Raw genomic sequence first — 21,955 nt, forward strand, 5'->3', positions numbered from 1 at the left:
AGAAAAATTCTTTATTTTTCTCCCAGAGCACATAACTGCAAGTACCTGAAGGGCGGAGACCAAGTCTGGTTCAAAGTCATCTTCCTAGCACCTACCACAGTACCTGGCACACAGTAAGCACTCAATAATATTTGGGGAAGGAAATGAAATCATATAAAATGCTCGATTAAAACCAGAGAGGCAGAAAAAGAGAAGCAAAAAAAAAGAAAACAAATATAATGACTAGAAAACAGTTACAAACATGGTAGAGATTAAGCCAACTATTGCAATAATCACCTTAAATGTGAAGAAAGTAGGAGAAATTGGTAAGAAGAAGCCATTCTGAGCCTTCTTGCTCATCTCAACAACAACATCCCTCCTGGCAGGCAGCAGAGCTCTGCTCCCCCTGAGGGGCCTTCTACAGAATGCTCAGGGTCTCCACTCGAAGGTCCCGCCTCAACCACTCAGCCCCGATATCTCAAGCCACTTAATTAGATGGTTCTCGCAGGAGTCTAACACACTTCCTCCCACTGCAAGACCAGCCCGTCTCCTCAATTCCCAGCCTGGGTGGAGGTGGGGAACAGCCTGTCCTCCTCCTCCTCTGGGAGCTGGTCTGTGCCCCTGTCATTTGCACGGGTAAAACGGAGCAGCATGTTAGCTGCTGGCAGTATCCCAGGCCAGGAGCCTGCCAGGCAGCTTCTCTGAGGTTTGATCAATAAACTCAATTTCCGCCATTTCTTCCACTTCTGCAAAGTCCTATAAATCACTCTGATCTGCCACAACCCTGGATGGGGGAAACTCATGATGTGTGTGGGGGAGGAAGAAGCTTATCAAATCAAAGACTTTTTTTTCCATTCACCATTCATGGAAACTTCCAGGTGCTGTGCTCAGAGCCAGAAAAAGAAAATGCAGGCCGGGTGCAGTAGCTCACGCCTGTAATCTCAGCACTTTGGGAGGCTGAGGGTGGATCACCTGAGGTCAAGAGTTCGCGACCAGCCTGGGTAACATGGTGAAACCCTGTCTCTACTAAAAATACAAATATTAGCCAGGCTTGGTGGCATGCACCTGTAGTCCCAGCTACTCAGGAGGCTGAGGCAGGAGAATCGCTTGAATCCGGGTGGCAGAGGTTGCAGTGAGCCGAAATCGTACCATTGCACTCCAGCTGGGGCAACAGAGCAAAAACTTGGTCTAAAAAAAAAAAAAAAAAAAAAAAAAAAAGAAGAGAGCCAGCAGTAATGGGCCTTGGGGAACTCCACCAGGCAAGAATCGGGTAGGACATGCACTGCAGCCAGGAGAGGGGCGGACACATGAGCAGTGGCACAGAGGGCACGTGGGGGAACAGGCATAGAGTGGCTTCCTTCACCCAGTTGATAGAAACACTGACAGTCTGGGACATTTGGAAGGTCCAACCCCAGGGCCTCCAACTTCCAATTCCACAAAGGCCTGACCACCCACACTGCTCTCTCCCCTCCCAGCCTCCTCAGCTGGTGCCCACTGTCTCCAACAGAGCACACTGGCTGGCTAGGGGGGCCAAGGCTCAGGGTGATGAAACGCTGTGACAGGCAAAACACTGTGACAGCATTAGAGGACCTGGATTGGAATCAGACTCAGACCTGCTGTCAGCGAATCACATCACCTCTCAGAACCTTAGGCTCCTCATCCGTAAGATGGAGCCAATGTCTGCTCCACCTGTGATGTTGGAGCTACCATTTAGCATTGAGCTTTCACATACAGCCCTCCTCTGCTCTTCGTCCTAGGAGGAAGGGATCCATCTCCACAGGTGAGACTGGGCGACTTGCCCAAGGTCATACAGCTAATGGCCAGAATCGTCATTGCAACCTAGGCCAGCTGCCTCCAAAGCATGTATTTGTGTTGTTTGTTTTTTGAGACAGGGTCTCATTGTCGCCCAGGCTTGAGTGCAGTGGTGCGGGATCTCGGCTCACAGCAACCTCTGCCACCCCAGTTCAAGTGATTCTCCTGCCTCAGCCTCCCGAGTAGCTGGGACTACAGGTGCCCACCACCATGCCTGGCTAATTTTTGTATTTTTAGTAGAGACGGGGTTTCGTCATGTTGGCCAGGCTGGTCTCAGACTCCCGACCTCAAATGATCCGCCTGCCTCGGCCTCCCAAAGTGCTGGGATTATAGGCATGAGCCACCATGACTTTTGTTTGCTTATTTCATGGAATTTTATTTCTTTTTACTGAAAAACATTAATTGTATATATTTATGGGGTACAACGTAATGTTTCAAAACATTTATACATTGTGGAGTGAGCAAATCCAGCTTTCAAAGTTACTATAAGAGTAGATTTTAAAATCAATGTTTTGTATTTCATGCACTGCCATTCCCATGAGGCAGTGAAGAAATTGAGGACAGGGACTGTGGTTTTATATTCCCCAGTATCCTTCACTGTCTGAGCTTCTCAAACTGTAATGTGCATTTCAATCGTCTGGGGTCCTTTTAAAATGCAGATGATGAGTCAGACAATCTGGGCTGGGGACTGAGACTCTGCATTTCTAACAAGCTCCCAGGAGATGCCAAGGCTGCTGGTCCCTGACCACGCTTTGAGTAGCAAGGCCCAGTGGCACTCAGCCCAATATCGGGCACAAAAGGAGCTCTCTCCAACCTTGTTTGGGGAAGAGGGTGATTGAGGAAGCCCACAAAAAGAAAGGCATTGTTTTGGATCATGAAGGAAATAGGAACGCAAATCCCTGCAGAGTCCATCACAGATTCACCAGTGTGACCAGTTTCTCTTAATGGATAGCCACCTCCCCTGATACGAGGAAAGAAAAGGCCAGGAACCAGGATGGGAGAAGAGAGGGGAAAGAGGCTCCCTGCCTCAGCAAAATGATAGCGATCCATCACAACACCCCTGGCAGAGCACTTCCAAACCAATGATCCTACCCAATGCATACCCCAGCTTATGAGCGAAGAAGAGCAGGTTCTGTGGTTGCCACTTTACAGGTGGGAAAATCGAGGCCCAGGAAGGTTCAGTGCCTGCCTACAGCTACAACTTGGATGGTTAGTGTTTAAGCTGAGACTGAACCCAGTCTCCTCTGCCTCTGGGCCCGGTGTTCTTTGCGTGAAGCACTCTACCTGTGGAATGGTGGCAGAGAGGGTCTCCCTGGGCCCTTCATCATGCCTCACTCCTGGGGCCTACTGGGCTACTTCTCCAGCCCATCTCCACCGTTCTCGCCTCTGTGGACCATGTGGGATTACTTCTGCTGCCATGATGCTAGCAACACCTCCTGAGGTAGCTCGCCTGCACATGTGATTGAGGCAGCAGACTCGGGCCGAGAGAAAGCCGGCAGGACCGACAGAAACCCAGGCAGCAGGCCAGACCAGGCCTGGCTCGTGCCCACAGCACTCTCCATCTCAGAAATCTCAGCCCTCTTAGCTTGGCCAGTGCTGATTTCTCTGTTATCTGCAAGATCTTGTACTCTCTCTCTTTTTTTTTTTTGGAGACAGGCTCTCACTCTGTCACCCAGCCTGGAACGCAGTGGCACTCATGGCCCACTGTAGCCTCAACCTCCCAGGCTCAGGCGATCCTCCTGCCTCACTTTCTCAAGTAGCTGGGACCACAGGATCACGCCACCACATCTGGCTAATTTTTAAAATTATTTTTAGAGACAGGGACTCCCTATGTTGCCCAGGTGGTCTCAAACTCCTGGGTTCAGGTGATCCTCCCACCTTGGCCTCCGAAAGTATTGGGATTACAGGCATGAGCCACCATGCCTGGCCAAGATCTGATATTCTGTCTTGCCCTCAGCCTAGAAACTCCCTGAAGACAGTCTGAAGGGAAGTAAAGTGATGTGGATACCAGCCTTGCAAGACTAAATAAAATTAAATCTGCTACCAAAGAAGTCACGCAGTGCCACCCCTGACGTTGAGGAGGTGCCCAACATGTAGGCACCCCTCCCCCACCAGACTGCAAGTCTTCCTTCCTTGAGAACTTCTAGTGCCAGGCAGCCCCCTGGGCTCCCAGAGGAGCTGGAGGGAGGAAGGGAGGTGCCCATCTGACATTTCAGAGGCAGATGGCCCGGGCACCATACCCAGAGCAGTGGCAGAACACACTCTGACCTGAGTGCAGGGCTTTATACGCCTCCCAGCCCTGCCACAGCCACTTCCCCAAGGCCGGGCTTGCCAACTTCAGGCCTTGGCAGGCTGGTAAAGGAACTCCTCAGGCCACACTGTCCACCCCAACTGCAACAGAGACAGACAGACACACCCGCCACTATCCATCCATCCTCCTCCTTCCCACCAAACAGCAGGAAAAGAGGAATGAGCCCCTGAAACTGGAGAGAGATGGTGGTTACACAGTGGTTCTCTCCACAATCCTGTGAGGCATATAATATTAGTTCCACTTCACCGATGTAGAAGCCAAGGCTCAGAGAGGACAGCCACGGGCACACAGCAAGCAGGTGGCAGAGCCGGGACTGGAAGACTGGCTCGGCCAGCCGGACTCCAAAGCCCAAGCTGTGTTGTGTCCCTCCAGGCTGCATTCAGGATTCTGTGCCTCTCAGCGCCTCTTCCCTTCTGTCAGCCCCTGCACACACCACTCACCGGATCCTTACAGGCGGCCGGACCTGCCTCAGCAACCCTGACAAGTCAGGCTGGGCTGCCATTCCCATTTACTAATGAGGGTGCAGGTCAGAGGGGAAGGTGGCCTCCAAGTGGGCATATGGCAGCCCAGGCCCAGAGTTCAGGCATCCTGTTTCCCAGCCCCAAGACTCCCTTGTACTAGGCAGATTGGGGAATCACTTCACTGCACCTGGACTCAACACTCACTTTCCTTGTCCCCTGGCCAGTCTCTTCTTAACCTGTCTAGGCCTTGGAGTTGTGGAGAATGATAAAAGAAAGGGATCTGACATCAAGGCCACCTCTTATACACATTGGTTTATAAGTCTGGTGGGGGGTGAGGGGCTCTCCTGTCCTTGATTCTCCTCCTTTGAACATTTTTTCTTCAAGCCTTGACTGTGGACTGAATTCAAACTCCTGGGCACATGAGGTAGGGAGCCATGCCTTGGGGATGGCGGGGAGGGAACCCACAGCGGTTGAATTGCACGCTGGCACTGGGCTTGAACCCCTTGAGGATGAGGTGCCTCTGGGGCCTCTGCACAGGAGGTGAGTGTGAATCGGTGTCTCTCCCACAGCTGAAGTCTGCACAGACAGGGAGCGGACGTTCTCTAGGCCCTACTCTTCCTGTCAGGGCACCCCCTCCGCAGGCACACTCAGAGCCAACTCACCCCTGAAACAATGAAGCCATTCTCTCTCCCGTTCCAAGAGCACTGCCTCACAGACAACTCCACAGTGGGGATTGGAATGGCGCCCATCCTATAAACTGAGACCCGCAGAGGTAAGTGATTTGTTCAAGGTCACCCAGCAGCAAGCACTGGAGTCAAGGCTCAAGTACAGATCTTTTCATTCATGCATTCAATTATTCATTCAACAAGTCTGGTTATAGTTAGCTGTGTGGCTGTTACCTAGTAGTTTAATTTCTCTGAGCCTCGGCTCCCTCATGTGGAAAATGGGGATATATTATTTAATTTATTAATATAAAATACTATTAGGAACTCTTCATAAAATTGTGCAAGGATTTCAGCAAGATAATCCACATAAAGTATTTAGCACGGGGCCTAGCAATCCTAAGCACGCAAGTGTCACTACTATTACCATTCATTCAGTGATTCGTTAACACTGAAACGGCAGAAACTATCCACCACTGTGGATATAGAGATGAATAGGCTTGGACCCCACTTTCAAATTGCTCACAGGCCAGGGCAATTTGATAAGGGTTATGTTAAAGGGGAACACAGGGAGCTGTGAAAACATGCAGGCAAAACAAGGAAGGCTTCCTGGCGGAGGTGTCATCTGAGCTGAGTGTTACAGACTAAGTAGAAATTAGACAAGAGAAGGGAACAGCTGTGGGTGTGTGTGGGTGTGTGTGTGTGTGTGTGTGTGTGTGTAAGAGGTGGTCTTGATGTCAAATCCCTTTCTTTTATCATTCTCCGTAACTCCTAGACAGGTTAAGAAGAGACTGACCGGGAGACAAGGAAAGTGAGTGTTGAGTCCGGGTGGAAGGAGGTATGGGGCTGTGCCTCCAGGATGGGGAGGTGGCCTTGCCCTGTGTGCCTGGGTGTGGGCCAGGCCTGCTTAGGCCTCCTGCCACCATGGCAGTTGGAAACGTGTCTGTCTCCACACTGACTGTGGATCTATGCCCTTGAGGACAGACTTATGCCGTCAGAAAACATTTGTTGACTTGAACATGTGAACTTCGTTCTACATCAAGAAGGATTAATGGGTGGGCCACAAACAGGAAACAGATTAGTTTGGCTCAGACTTTTGTCTGGACCATGGAGAATGTGGGACTGGGGGCAGGGGCTGCATGGAAGTGAGCAAGCAGAATTGAATGAAAGATCTGGAAGCCAAGAATATTATTTTTTGACTTACAAATAAAGATTAAAAAGCTATAACCCCCTACACACACACACACACACAGGTGTGCATATGTGAATACACGCACCCCACTAAGAACCTGAAGCCACTGTGGTGGTGTGGGGGGTTGCTTCACGCCTTCACACCTGACTGTGTCACCCAAATTTCATGTGTTGAAAACTTAATCCCCAAATTCTTATGTTGATGGCATTTGGAGGTGGGGTCTTTGGGAGGTAATTAGGATTAGATAAGGTTATCAAGGTAGGGGTCCCCCCAATGGAATTGGTGGCTTTATAAGAAGAGGACAAGAGACCTGAGCTGGCATGTTCTTGCCCTCTCACCATGTGATGTCCTCCACTGTGATGCAGCAAGGAGGCCCTCACCAGACCCCAGCACCATGCTCTTGGACTTCCCAGCCTCCAGAACCATGAGCCAAATAAACTTTATTTCTTTGTAAATCACTCAGTCTGCAGTATTCTGTTACAGCAACAGAAAACGGACTAAGGCAACACCCCTCATTCTAAGTTGTTATTAGCCCCTGGGACCTGACACAGCCACTCTGAATGTTGTTTGCATCATTGTCATCCAGGCCACTCTATCAGCTCTCCCAGTTATGGCCCCAGGGGACCAATGGTGGGTGGGGGTGTTGTGTTTACAGAGAACAGGGCATTGTGGCAGGTGTGTGTGCTGGGCACAGCCTGCTGAGTCCCCAAACACACTGAACAGTTTTCTCCCTACAGTCAATTTACAGAGCTGCCAGGCCCCAGGGGAGCCCTCACTTCAGCTCCCTCAGAGCCAGCTCCCCACCAGGAGCTGCACAGGACAAGGCCTCCAGGAGAAGGGGGGATCAGGAGGAATTATTCACACCCTGGAAGCAGAGTCACGTCAACACTCTTCCCCGCATACAAACAGGCAGCATGGGGACAGCAGGGAGCCAAGGTGAGAGTCAGGAGACCAGGATACTCACACCCTAACTTGCTGTACAAGCTCCGGTGACCCCATTCAACCCTCTGCACCCCACCCTCTGAACTCTTAGGGATGTTTTCATTAAATAACCTTTCCTTCTCCATTCCTGCCTTTGTCTTCTATAGGTGAATATAAAATATCCAAATGACTTCTTCCCAACCTGGCTACTCAGTCTTCCCCACTAAGGTGTCCCTCCTCCATTGGAGCATTCCTTCATTTCTTCACTCTACAGACATTGATTAAGCCACCTACTAAGTGCCAGTCAGACACATGTTAGGTGCTGGTTACCATGGGCAGGAGAGTTGGATGGTACCATGCCTTGCCCTCATAGTGCATGCAAATCATTTTGCCACTGACCTGAACCCACAGGGATCACAGTGGTCACATAACATCAAGTGGTAAATAAAAAACAAACTTTGGATTATTTAACAACAGTAACAGCCCCACTTACTGAGTACCTACTATGTGCCAGCCCTTGAATGTACACTATCTCCCAGCCTCACAGCAATCCTAGGAAGGAGGTATTACGAATCTTGCTTTATAGAAGAGGAAATAGAAGCAGCTCAGAAAGGTTAAGCAACTTATCCAAGACAACACAGCTCTAAGTGCCTGAACTAGGATTTTTACTCCAGTCTGACTGCCTGGGGAGACTGCTCTTACCCTTCAGTTCATTAGAGTGTCTCTGTAAAGCAGCAGGAGGAAGATGTCTCTTGGAAAGGGGGATCATTAAAAACATCCAGGTTAGGCCAGGTGTGGTGGCTCGTGCCCGTAATCCCAGCACTTTGGGAGACTGAGGCAGACAGATCACTTGAGGCCAGGAGTTTGAGACCAATCTGGTCAACATGGTGAAACCCCATCTCTACTAAAAATAGAAAAGAATTAGCTGGGCGTGGTGGCATGAGCCTATAGGCATGGTGACAGGTGCCTGTAATCCCAGCTACTCAGGAGGCTGAGGCAGGAGAATCACTTGAACCCGGGAGGCAGAGGTTGCAGTGAGCCAAGATCATGCCACTGCACTCCAGCCTAGGCAACAAAGCGAGACTCTATCTCCAAAAAAAAAAAAAAAATCCAGGTTAGAGGAGCTTTTTTCAAACAGACCATCCCCTCTCCTGCCCCCAAGAGAATCACTGGTGAGGTACCATTCCAGCAGTGTGGGTGTGCATCAGAGCCCTCAGTTCTGCTGGGATAGAGAAAAGGAGCTGAGAACCAGCTCTTGCCATGCTGGAGTCTCAGCCCCTGCTCTCCCAGTGGTGGGGAAGCAAGAACTGGAAACCGGTAGCCTCTGAGAGCAGGGTGCATGGTGAGAGCTGAGAGGTCTGGCTCTCACTGCCCACGCCAATCCTGCCAACTGCAGTGCAAAGTGTTCTCTGCTACATGAAGAAAAAGGAGATGATTTCTGCATGTAGGAGCTGATGGGGTTGCCACGAGCAGGCCAGGATGACTGAGACACAGCATGCCCCCATGCCAGCCCTGGGGCTCCCCCATCCCACCTGCTCTGCCATCAGGGCTGGGCTAGAGCTGACACTTGGTGATGCCTGCTTATTGATTGACCCGGTTCTCTGCTGCATTCGCTGAAATGGGGCCACTCAGTGCTCTACAGCAGCTATGAGAGGACCCTGATTGTTGCGGGTCAGAGTGGGAACCACTGTGCAGGAGTTAACACAATCCACAATGCAGACCACTGGCTGCGTTCCAGCAATGATAAGAAATGAGACCCTGGAGGCACACAGAGGCCAGGATTCTCCTAAGGGTTACTGGGGAGGGGCAGAGGCCTGGGGTAGGGAAAGGAGGCCTTAATGTCCCAGAAGCCACTGTGCCACATTCTGAAGGAGCCTAGCCAGAGAGTCCCCCAACTCTGCTGTCTCCTTCTGGAAGCTTCAGGGAGCCTGAAGCCTCATATTCCTACTGCTGTGGTCCCAGCCTGAGAAAGCAATGGCTTCCTGAGAAGTAAGGTAGAAAGAGAGCAGCTGGAGTGGCTGAAGTCACCTGGGAGTGTCTGGATTGGTGGGTGTTTAAGAGACCCTTCCATGAGGCTGTGTGAGGTAAGAGAGAGCCCCTCCTCCTGAACACACCGGGGGAGGAGAGGTGGGGAGTGGTGAGAGAGAAGACACCAGCGACCCTGCCATCACAGTGCTTCCATTTGGATACCTAATAGGATCTGAATCGTCCTCAAATTTCTTCTTCCTCCCCACCCTTCCCCATCCCCAGAAACAGCATCACCATCCACCCAGTGGCTTAAGCCATAAGCCTGGATCGTTACATGGGATTCCTTCTCCCACGTCGCACCTCAACCCATTTCCAGTTGGTTCCAACTCTAACATGCCTGAAATCTTTCCAGTTCTGTCCATCTCCACAGCCTCCTCCACTCCCTGCCTGCCTCAAGCCCCGCCTGCTGCCCCCCAATCCTAACTAGGCTCCCTACGTCCTCTGTAACCCCATTCCAACCCATCCTCCACAGAGCAGGCAGAGTGACCCTCTTATGTTAGTGTGATGAATTACACTGATTGGTTTTTTTCAAATGTTAAACCACCCTTGCCTAGATGGAATAAACCCTTTCAGGTTGTGATATATTATCCTTTTTATATCACCGGCTTTGATTTGCTAATATTTTCTCAAGGACTTTTGACCTTTTTAAAATGTAATTTGAATTATGTGATTCCCTGCTTAAACCACTCAGAGGCTTCACAGCACACTTAGAAAAAAATCCAAACTCTTGACCATGAACCACAAGGCCTCCAAGGCCTTACTGAAGCCCTTGTGTGTCTCTCTGGACATCGACGTGGGGTTTTGGAGAAACCAAGAAGGGCCTGCCCCAGAGAATACCAGCATGGCTCCCTTTGAGTTCACAAATTGCAGTCAAAGCCACCTGCTTGCTGGCATGTCCACAGGCTCTGGCTGCCTGCTAGTGTCCAAGTTCCATAAGCGTAGAGACCCAGGCCCCCTTCTTGCCCGTGGCAAGGTCCTTAATCTCATCATCAATCTGGCATTCTGAGTTAATGAAGGAATAAACTCTCTGCCTCCTCCATGCCTGTGCCCGTGCAGCTGAATGTGGCTGGTAAGAAACACACAACCACGCTGCTGAGTTGCACTTCAAATTCATCACTGTGAACTTAAGGGGGGCCCTTCATGCTGCCCCCAATTATACTAGACTTCCTGAGCCTAGTCACTCTCCCACTTCCTAGAGGGTTATTTCACACTTGCTGCTCTCTCCAGCACCTCCTACTGCATCCTCACTCTCAGCTGGTGACCTCGCTTCCCAATTCACTACGAAAATGGAAAGAATCAGGAGAGAGCTTCACCTACCAGCATCTGCGGCCACAGATGCCGCATGTTGCCACAGAAGAGCCTCCAGGATCCCGTCTAAAGCCAGTCACTCCACGTATGTTCCACTAGCCTAAACCAGGACATCACTTTAGAAATTCTCTCCTTTGTTTCATCACTAGTGTTTTATTCTCTGCTGGATCATTTCTGTCAGCACACAAATGCACTAACCTCCCTTCTATCTTAAAAAACAACACAGTGGGCCAGGCATGGTGGCTCACGCCTGTAATCCCAGCAGCTTGGGAGGCCGAGGCGGGCAGATCACTTGAGGTCAGGAGTTTGAGACTAGCCTGGCCAACTTGGTGAAACCCTGTCTCTACTAAAAATACAAATATTAGCCGGGCATGGTGGCATGCACCTATGATCCCAGCTACTTGGAAGGCTGAGGCAGGAGAATCACTTGAACCCGGGAGGCGGAGGCTGCAGTGAGCTGAGGTCATGCCACTACACTCCAGCCTGGGTAACAGAGTGAGACTCTGACTCAAAATAAATAAATTAATTAATTAATTCATTCATTCATTCCCACAGTAAGACAGCTCGTTTCCACTTCCCCTGACAGCTACTGCCCCATTCCTTTGCTCTCTTTGCAACAAAATTCCTCAAGAGTACTCCATACCAGCTGCCTTCAATCCCAGTCCTCTTTTTCTCTTGAGCTGTCTCCATTCAGGCTTTGCCCCCATCACTCCTTTGACATTGCCCTTGTCAAGGTCACCAATGGCCTTGCAAAATCCAGTGGTAATTCTCAGACCTCATCTCACTTCACCCATTCGTCCACCCTCCTTGGTAGACTGTCTACACTTGGCTTCCAGGTACCACACTGGCTCTGAGTTTTCTTCCTGTGTCTGGAGTTCTCCTTCAGTCTCCTTTGCTGGTGTCTCCTCTTTTCCCACTTTCTCAATGCTCGGTTCTTGGTCTTCCTCTCTTCTGTATCTGCACTGTCTCTCTTGGGGATCTCATCCAGCCTCATGGATTTAAACCCATCTACATGCCATAGCTCTCACATTTACAACCACCTGCCCAGGCCTCTCATTCTTGTATATCCAACCACCTGCTCAACATTCCACTCAGATATCTGTTAGACACGCCAAAGTCAGCATGTCTAAATCTGAACTCATTTTCTTGCTTCCACCACCTGCAGCCTTTCCCACCTTAGATGATGCCAACTCCATCCTCCCAGTTGCTTACAAGTAAAAGTCTGGTCATATTGATTCTTCTTTCTCACATCCAATCTATAGGAAAATTCCCACATCCAACCCATAAGCAAATTCTTTGGCTCTATTTTTCAAAATACGTCATGAATTTAAACAAATCATGGTACATTCATACAATTGAATTCTAACAGCAATGAGGGGAAAAATCCTACTCAGTAACAGGGATGAATCTTGGCAAGAATTTTGAGCTTCAGAAGCCAGATACAAAAGGGTACAAACTGCTTTACTCCACTTATAAAAGTTCAAGAACAACCAAAATCAATCTATAAGGATAAAGGTCAAAATAGAGGTAGCCTTTTGGAGGGTACTGACTGGGAGGGAGCCTTGTACAATGCTGAAAGTCCTAAATATTGATCAGGGTAGTGGTATATAGGTATATACATATGCAAAATTTTATAGAACTGAATACTTGAGATTTATGCACTTTACTGGATAAAATTTTTACTTTGATACAAAGTAAATTAAAAGTTAAAAATTTTAAATGCATATCCAGAATTAACCACTTCTCACCACCTCCTCTGCTGTTGTTCAGATTAGAGCCACCTCCGTCTTCCCTCACCTGAATCACTGCAATAGCGCCTAACTACTCCCCTGTTTGCACCCTTGTCCCTAAAGCACATTCTCAACACAGCAACGAGAGTGATCCTTTAAAGCCTAAGTCAGCTCATGTCACATCTCTGCTCTAAATCCTGCAATGGCTCCCCATTTCCCTCAGAGTAAAAGCCATTGTCTTTCCAGTGGCCTCCATGCTGTACCTGGGCCAGTGGCCCATTATCTCTGACCACTCTCCCCCTTTATCTCTCCATCTCAGCCCCACAGGCCTCTTTGCTAGTCCCTAAACCCTTCAGGTACATTCCTATGCTAGGGCCTCTGTTCTAGTTCTTTCCCCTGCATGGCATGCCCTCCCTCTATCTGCATGGCGTGTTCCCTCACCTCCAGGGTTTTGGTCAAATGGCGCCTTCTCAGTAAAGCCTCACGGACCACCCTATTTAAAGTTGCAACCCTTTCTCCCAGCCCCATTCTGGGCTGGGGCATTTCCAATCCCATTTACCCTGCCTTCTTTTTCTTTTTTCAATAGCACATTCTACCTTCTAACACTCTACGTGATTTAGGTATTGCATTTATTATTTAGCATCTGATTTCCAATTCATTAGAATTCAGTCTCCATGAGGATCTCTGTTTTATTAATGAAAGTATCCCAACAGACCCTGGCTCATATGAGGTACTCAATAAGTATTTGTTGAATAAATGAACAAATGAATGAATTAATGAATGAGTAGGTCTATCTGTACCAGGGCCCTGTGTAGGGACAAGTCAGCTGCCCTCCTCTCTCAAAGGCGAAGCAAGAGGCAAGAAGGTAAGTTCAAAGAGCCTTTCCTACACAACCTGAGCTGCATGGAGTGAGTGTAGAGTGGGATCCAGCTGCCCAGCCCAGCTCTGCAAGGCGTCAGCTGCCAGTCTCCTGCCATCTCCACTCCCACTATAGGTGGGGTGAGAGTTTCTCCTTGGCCACCTTGGTCTGTGGGAATCCATCATCTCAGCAGAGACTCTGAGCTGTCAGACAGAGGTAGAGACCAGATCAGCCTGCCCATCTTTGTATTCCCAGGCCTGGCCAAGTGCCTGACATATAGCAGGTGCTCAAAGCACACTTATAAAATAGATAAATGGATGTTGCCAGCCCCTCAGCCCCACACCTCTCTGCAGTTCTGCTGGGGAATAAACTTCCAGGGTAAGGAGCAAGGCAGGAGAAGGTACCCCCATGTCCTCTCCCTTGGGGTCAGGGAAGTCCCTTGCCAGCTGCTCCCATCTCCCTGCCCACTTTCAAGCCAGTATTTCTAAGAGGATGTGTATGCCAAGACCAACCCACCTGCCTCTCCTTCTTCTCCTTATCCCCATGGCCACCTGCCAGACTTTTCTTTGGACGGTAGCAGCTGATAGTTCCCTCTGGGCTTGAATTAAGAAGGCTGAGGTTAAAGGAGTGATTCATGCAGCCCAAGGAGCCGTGTCTCTCCACTTCCTTCCTCTCTGCTCTATGTGTCTGTCCCCACCTGCCGAATGAGGCCAACCAAGATGTGCCTCACCCCAAGTCCTCTCCCAGGGACACTGCTTCCTCACCTTCAGGATGCCGAGGCCTTCAGGAAAGAGACCAGGCGATAAGGATTAGACTTGGGGCCCATAGAGTCCTGCCCAACCCAGCCCAGAAGGGGAAGTGGGCTAAAGAATGCCAAATGCCCCCTGGGGATTTGCAGTGTGGGTAAAATTGGGGAGGGAGAAGGGAGAGTTGGAGTAAAGGGAGTTGGGAAATATTTAACCTCACAAGGCAATCTTTCCAGATAGCACCTACGCTATTTACTGGGTGACACAGCCCAGGTTCTGACTTGGCTCTGACCCTGTGAACAATGTGAATCATTAAAGTGTTTTTTTGTTTGATTTTATAATTTCAACTTTTTAATTTTTTTTTTTTGAGACAGAGTCTCACTCTGTTGCCCAGGCTAGAGTGCAGTGACATGATCTTAGCTCACTGCAACCTCTGCCTCTTGGATTCATGCAATTCTCCTGCCTCCGCCTCTCAAGTAGCTGGGATTACAGTCATGCACCACCATGCCCAGCTAATTTTTGTATTTTTAGTAGAGATGGATTTCACCATATTGGCCAAGATGGTCTTGAACTCCTGACCTCAAATGATCTGCCTGCCTCAGGCTCCCAAAGTGTTGGGATTACAGGCGTGAGCCACCGCGCCCAGCCTCAACTTTTATTTTAATAGATTAAGGGGTACATGTGCAGGTTTGTTACACAGTAAAGCATTTTTCGTAACAATAAATAATCAGAAACAATTGAAGTAGCCAGTGATATAAGAATGCATAAATAAAATATGATATTCAAATATTCATTTATTCAAAAAAGGTTTCCGGCATGCCTGCTCTGTGCCAGGCATAGGGAAATGTATGTAAGCAGATGTGGTCCTGGCCTTTGGGAACTTACCAAGCCCAGAAAGAGCGACATTAACTAGAAAGCTACCCAGGTGATGAGTGGTGGACTTGGAAGGAGAAGGAGATCCAACCCGAGTGCCTACCAGGTGGGGTGGGGCTCAGGGAAGGCCCTCCTAAGGACAGCGCATTTTAGCTGAGACCCAAAAGATGAGTAATAATACACTCCAATATTATACCACCATAAAAATCCTTACAAAATCATTTTAGTTGACACAGGGAAATGCTTATAATGTTAAGTGAATAAAATAGGATATAAAACCATGTATATATAGATGTTCTCAATATGTAAAAATAATATATCTATATATATGTATGTGTGGAAAAATTTTCTGGAACACCGAAATGTTAACGGTAGTTCTCTGTAGGTGGTAGAATTACTGGCGATTTTACCATCTTTATTCTTTCTTCCATTTTTCACAATCAACATGGATTGCTTTTATGCTCAGAAATAAATGGCAAATGTCAGGGTGCGGCCCCTACAGCTCCGCCTCTGGGTAAAAGGCATCCTGGCCATTCTCTGGCTTCCACGCAAAGCTGACACCTCGGCAGGTTGCTCCTCAAGCACTCAGAAACTTCCGGGAAGCCACCCGATGCCAGCTGGGGGAAGCTTTCACACTTGAAAGGAGTCCAGATGCCTCTTCAATTAAAGGCCATGTTCTCGCTTGGCCCAGTAAGCTGCTTGGCCTAACCCACCTGAAGGCTATCCCTAATTCAGAGAAATTATCTTCTCAATCACAAAGCAATTTCCCTCCATCTCATTCCCCTCTAAGCCTGCCACTGATCTGCTGACTTCACCCACTGAGGCTGCATATTTTCCTTTTCTGTTCCTTGAGGGGCGGGTGACTGCAAAGAGCTCTTCTGCTCAAGCTTTTTACATCAGAGGCGGGGGAGCAAGCATCCAGATGGGAGGAGGAAAGAGCTCCCAGCCAAGTAATCTTGCGTAAGCTCCTCCTTCTCCAATCTCAGTTTCCTCCTCAGTCCACAAGTGTGAGAGTTTGGGCTTCAGGGCTTCCTCCAACCCCTCTTCCCTCTCAGACACTCCAGGCCTATGACTAATCCATCCTTAGACACAGGATTTGAAGACGGCCTACCTCTCTGAAAGCAGAAGGCATGACCTGAGAGCAACTGTTCTGAGACCCAGAAGCCACAGACCGTCACCTGCGGGGGCATGACGGCACACAAGGCATTTCAGGGTTGTCAAGAAAAGCCCAGGCTAGCCAGGGTGGGGACAGCTAAATTGATGCCTAAAAGTGAACATGGCCTAATTTACCAGATTTCTTTCCCCACTCCGGCTCAGCACACCGGGCTCCTCCACCACTCCTTGCTCTGCTTCCCTGGGTCAGCAGCCCAGTGGGGCAGGCTTCCAGCTATGGACAGAGGCAGAACTGCCAAGGGCTCAACTGCCCACTGGAGTGAAGGTGGAGGGAGGGGAAGATGCTGGACAGGGACTGAGCAGAGTGCAGAGGCCATTGGCAAAGATCAGAGGAGAAAAATCACCCTACTGACAACTTCATAGAAACTCCTCCAAAAATCCTACAGCTTCTTGGGCTGACGCAAGATACACATGGGCTTACTGGTTAAAGGCATCTGTTAGGCCTAGAGTCAAATCTTGCTTCTGCCCCTGACAAGCTGTTTGGGCAAGTTACTGAAACTCCCCAAGCCTCAGCCCTCAATTTAGCTAAAGTATTGTCTATAGAGAGGCCAGGCGAGGTGGCTCACACCTGTAATCCCAGCACTTTGGGAAGCCAAGGCGGGTGGCTCACCTGAGGTCAGAAATTCGAGACCAGCCTGGCCAACATGGTGAAACCCCGTCTCTACTAAAAATACAAAAAATGAGGTGGGTGTGGTGGCATGCACCTGTAATTCTAGCTGCTCAGGAGGCTGAGGCAGGAGAATCGCTTCAACCTGGGAGGTGGAGGTTGCAGTGAGCTGAGATCGTGCCATTGCACTCCAGCCTGGGCGACACAGCAAGACTCTATCTCAAAAAAAAAAAAAAAAGAATTATCTAAAAAAAAAAAAGAATTGTCTATAAAATAGTGAGCTATGAACATTGAATGAGATAAAGTATATTAAAAACCTAGCATTGTTCCTAGCATACACTCGCTAGGAGCTAAAACACACAACACAACAAAACCCTCCCGGGATCCCAACACAGCACTGGCAGGAGTCAGGATAAGGAAGAACCACAGAATTAGAGCTGAAAGGAACCTCAGAGACCTCAAATCCAACCCCTTCATTTATTTTTTTTTTTATTTACTTATATTGAGACAATCTTGCTCTGTTGCCCAGGCTGGAGTGTACTGGTGCAATCTCGGCTCACTGCAATATACGCCTCCCAAGTCCAAGCGATTCTCCTGCCTCAGCCTCCCAAGTAGCTGGGATTACAGGTGTGTGCCACCACGCCCAGCTATTCGTTTTTGGTATTTTTAGTAGTGATGGGGTTTCACCACGTTGTCCAGGCTGATCTCGAACTCCTGGTCTCAAGGGATCCACCCATCTCGGCCTCCCAAAGTGCTGGGATTACAGGCATGAGCCACCATGCCCCGCCTCCAACCCCTTCATTTAACAGATGGTGAAAGGGAAAGGCTCAGAGAGGATGAATAACTTATCAAAGGCTGCATAGCTAATTAGTAACAGAGCAAGGTTCAAACTCAGGTCTGCCTGACTCGCAAACACCCATCACCCCTCACTCTACTCCAACCCAGCTGGCCATGGACAGCCCCCTTGCTAGGGTCTCCTTCCCACAGAGAGGTTTGGTCAGGGAGCCCTCTGTCGACACCGTTCCCTGCAACTGGCCCTCAGGAGTAGGCACCAACTTGCCACAGAGTGCCACCAAGAAAGCTCTGGGTGAGGGAGTAGGGGACAAATGATAGAGATTCCCTAGAACCAGATGCTGAGGGGAATAGTGTTTCAATTACCAAGCATGTGGAGGTGCCATGCAAATAGCATGCAAATTATATGCAAATGACCACAGGTTACTGATGAATCAACAATTTGATCTTAAAAAGAAAAAAGTTTGTAACTGGATCATATTATATGGTGTGAATCTCTTTTCTCTCTTGGTTTTCTGCCAAGTAGAAAGAAATAAAATTTGTGGTTGACTGACCAAACCATGCCCCACTTGGTGATAGCCAGCAGACACCTGTATCCAGGTGCCCCAGACACGCCTCACCAGTGCTCGGTCAGTACAACTCTTTGTGCCCAGGGCCACATCTACCTTTGACTGGCATGTCAGGGCAGCAAGCCTGGTGCCTGGGGACCTCTGGCCAAGAGGAGTTTCATAGACCCAGCAGCCTGCTGTCTCCAGCCACGTAGAGGGGAGCAGAGCATGCTGTTCCTCCTGGAGGGGACCTGGGCAGTGGCACGCAGGACCCCAGAATGGCCCAACACCTCAGCCACGATCCCTGCTTGAGAAGCGAGGCCCCAGCAGCCTTTCCCTAACTCAGGAGAAAGGCTCCTCTTCATGGGGCAGGACACTCCCGGGCACTGCTGGTGTGTGGCTGTCAAGGAGCCATGCTGAGCCGGTGGGGGCATCTATGGTCATGGCCCTGAATCAGAAGTGGGGACAGGTCTAGCCCATAGCAAGAAAGTGAGAGGTTAGACTTCTAGAAGATCTGCTTGAGGCTCAACTGTGTGTGCTCCGGAAACCTGGCCAATTCAATCAATGTTTACTGAGGGTCTGTGATGTGCCAGACACTGAGCTGGGCATTCTGAAGAATTTGCAGAAACAGATAAGATGTGGTTGCTGCCTTGAGGCACCAACACTCCACCAGAGGAGTAGAAACATGTATAGATATAACTTAACAGTACTTAGACACCTCCTTGGAGACGTGTTGTGTATGTGTTTGTGTGTGTGTTTCTTCGTGTGTATGTGTTGACACCGAATGACACCTAAGAGCGTGAGTGGCGGGAGTAGGGCTTGCCTATCCAGCCACACTTGAGCCATATGTTAATAGTGACAATAAAACTACAAATAAGACCTCCCTATGGCTTGCATATATGAGGCATAATATTAATACAAGTGCTTTGCATATATGAGTTCATTAAATTATTCCAATAACCCTAGGGAGTAGGCACTATATTATTAATGTTCCCTTTTATACATAAGGACATTGAAGCTTAAAGCGGTTAAATAAGTGACTTTTGCACAGCTAGAAATTCCCAGCAAGGATTTGAACTCGGGCCCATGGCAGCCTCTGTGCAGGCCCCTGCCTCCACCCTCAAAGGACAGCTCCCCAGGACCCCAGCTCCAAAGCCACAGCAGCTGCCTCCTGAAGGAATAAGCCTGCTGTTCCCACCAGTGCAGCCATCCCAGTCCCACAGGGCAAGTAGGGTGCATTCTGTCACAGCAAGACGGGACCTTTGGCTCACCTTAACACTCACTCAGCAGACAGAATTTCTCCAGCAGCCTTCCTACAGCTGAACATCTGCATGAGTTTCCAAATGTGGCAACACTTCGTTATAATGGCCAGGCTCAGAGGCCCCGCTCTTCTAATGCACTGAGACCAGCTTTATATGTGCAGCCCAGCAGCAACCTGGGACTAATGGCAGCATGTGGGCCCCTCAGTGGATGAGCCTATGGGGCTTCTGGCTGTGTTCCCTTCTTCACCCCACCTTCCCTGGAAAACCTGGAGGGTGGAGGGAGGTAGACAGGGCAGAGAGACTGGCATCAAGCCACTGGGCATGGGGGAATCCGGAAGGAAGGCAGATAATTAGATCACACTTCTCTCCGAGTGAGCTTCAAGGAGACCCTCTGAGTCTTAGTTTCTACTTTAAAAGCTCCTGCTCCACCTCCCTTACAGTGGCATGATGATAACAGGAAAAAATCATGCATGTAAGAAAGGCTTTGAAAAGTTAAATGTGCACAAATGTAACACAAAGGGAGAAACATGGGTCCCTAGGCCTGCCCGGGCAAGGGGCCAAGTGAGGTCAGAGGCCCTACATCCCAGAGAAGCTATGCCGGGGATGGCAGGTGCTGGAGATGGCCAGAGCTCCCCAGGAGAAAAGGAATCTACTGGGGGCAAGAATTCAAAGAGGGGGCAAGCATGCCTCACAAGAGTGTCCCAGCAGGGCCAGTCCCTGGCAGTATGCCCAGGCACCCGCTGGCACTTGGTGGCCCAAGGCACTGCCTGGTGATGAGATTGTGGCCTGGCAGGGAGCTCCAACATGGGCTGGACACCCACACTGAGGACAGCACCAGCAGGCCACCCATCCCAGTGCTGCCTGGGAGCAGCACAAGTACCTCTACTTGACCAGCAAAGACGTGGTTTTGCAACAGAACAGGAATATGAGGAGTAGGCACCAGCATTTTTCCTTCCTCCTGTCTATAACAGAGATCCCATAAGTGGGAGTGAGGCAAAGGTAATCAGATTGTTGGGTTCAGCTGGAAAGCCCTGGAAGGAACAGCTGGCTAGCACAGAGATACCTGGTGAACGAGAGAGCTAAAGCGTGCCTTCAGGAAGCCTGCCGGGGTCTGGCTGGAGAAGCAGCACTCCTGCCCCTGTTGTGCCACCTTCAGTATGTTCCCACCCCACCCTAACTCTCTTCTCTGCCTCTTCCTCTTCCCTGGGACTGGCAGAGCTCAGCTCATTCCTACCCAGCACTCACTGTGACCCCATCTTAGTGGCTCCTCCAAATCTCCCACTTCCACCCCAGGCCTGACAGGCAGCCTCAGGTTCCCTGGCTGCAAGAGATTCAGCTCTGAGGTCATGGGCACTGGTAAATTCACAGTCTAGTCCTCCAGCCACCCATCCCCCTCCTGTTTCTCTGGCACTGCAGAGCGGAGCACAGGAAGGCAGAGTGAGAACTGGAGCACAATGGCCCAAAGAACATCTGGCTTACTTGGGGTCTTATGCGCTACCTTTTTTCCTTTCTAGATGGCCCTCAAGCCAGCCATCATGCAGTGCTGTGAGTACCTTCGGCGGCTGTGGACTCACCGGAGAGGGATCTTGACCCGGAGGTAGCGGTCCACGGCAATTGCCAGCAGGGCCAGGATGGAGCTCTGGGTGAGGATGAGGACCGGACAGGCAACCATGAGGCAGGTGTGGAAGTAGGTCTGTGGCCCAATATTGATGAGGATGGCGAGGGGGATGACCAGGGCACCCACGGCCACATCAGCCACCGCCAGCGACACGATGAAGCAGAAGGTGGCATCCCGCAGCGCCTGGTTCACCTTCACCGCCCAGATCACCAGCACGTTCCCGGGCACAGAGACCAGGGCGATGAGCACCTCGATGCCGATGTAGGCGGCCTGGAAGGCTGAGATGGAGGGCGGCATGGCGGGCACAGGCTGGGCACATCAGCAGACGGGCACCAAGGGGAATAAGGCAAGCACCTGTGTGGTCAGGGAAGCGTGGGATGGGGAAACCCGTCTGGGAGAGACAGGGAGTTCAGGCTGCCCTGGAACTCCAGGTACCCCGTGGAGATGTGTCCCACTTGGCACATGCAGCTCCTACCCAGGCTGGAGGGGCACCCGGACCCTTCTCTGCCTAATCTTTGTCCCTTCCATTTATCATTCCCAGAGGTTCCATTCAGCAACTTAAAATAGCAGCGCTCACTCCTCCACTGGCTTTTTTATCAGGTGTGAGGCGGCTCCCAGAGCGCGCGCGCGCGCACACACACACACACACACACACACACAGGGGTCTCCCATGACTGGCTCTGCCCACCCCTGTGCACAGAACAGGATGCAGGGAGCTCACCATCCTGCCTGCTGGCCGGCAGGGGTCCCAGAGGCAGTGCCCAAAGTTCCAGGGAACAGAGCTCGGGGCCGCGCGCGGTGGGGCTGGGCTGGGCTGGACACCGCGCGGCAGCTCATAGTCCTCCGGCTCCCGCCGCAGCGCTCCCAGCCCGGCCTTTCAAGCAATCACATGGTGCGGCAGAGACTCAGCCCCGGACGCTTTTAAAGAGGTAGCGCCCCTGTTTCCCCACCTGGGACTGGGGTGGCAGACGTGGGTCTGGGGACGGAGCCCAGGACAAGGCTGGGGCGTTTATCCCTATTCCCCAGCGTGCCCGCACCTGCCCTGCGCCCACCCACTTGAGACCCGTCTGGTG

At 50.4% G+C, this 21,955-nt stretch overlaps 1 protein-coding gene across 1 annotated transcript in view; it reads right to left on the reverse strand.

The window, feature by feature from the left end:
- The window catches only part of ADORA1 (adenosine A1 receptor), a 38,940-nt gene extending 17,221 nt beyond the window's left edge, over nt 1–21,719 (reverse strand). Inside the window, 3 exon segments of the mRNA XM_030818621.1 lie at nt 20,839–21,160; nt 21,604–21,698; nt 21,700–21,719. Of these exon segments, the coding sequence (XP_030674481.1) occupies nt 20,839–21,160; nt 21,604–21,698; nt 21,700–21,719 (437 nt within the window).
- Between the last annotated feature and the right edge of the window lie 236 nt (nt 21,720–21,955).

The sequence above is a fragment of the Nomascus leucogenys genome, chromosome 9 (assembly GCF_006542625.1).
Source record: "Nomascus leucogenys isolate Asia chromosome 9, Asia_NLE_v1, whole genome shotgun sequence".
Classification (NCBI taxonomy): domain Eukaryota; kingdom Metazoa; phylum Chordata; class Mammalia; order Primates; family Hylobatidae; genus Nomascus; species Nomascus leucogenys.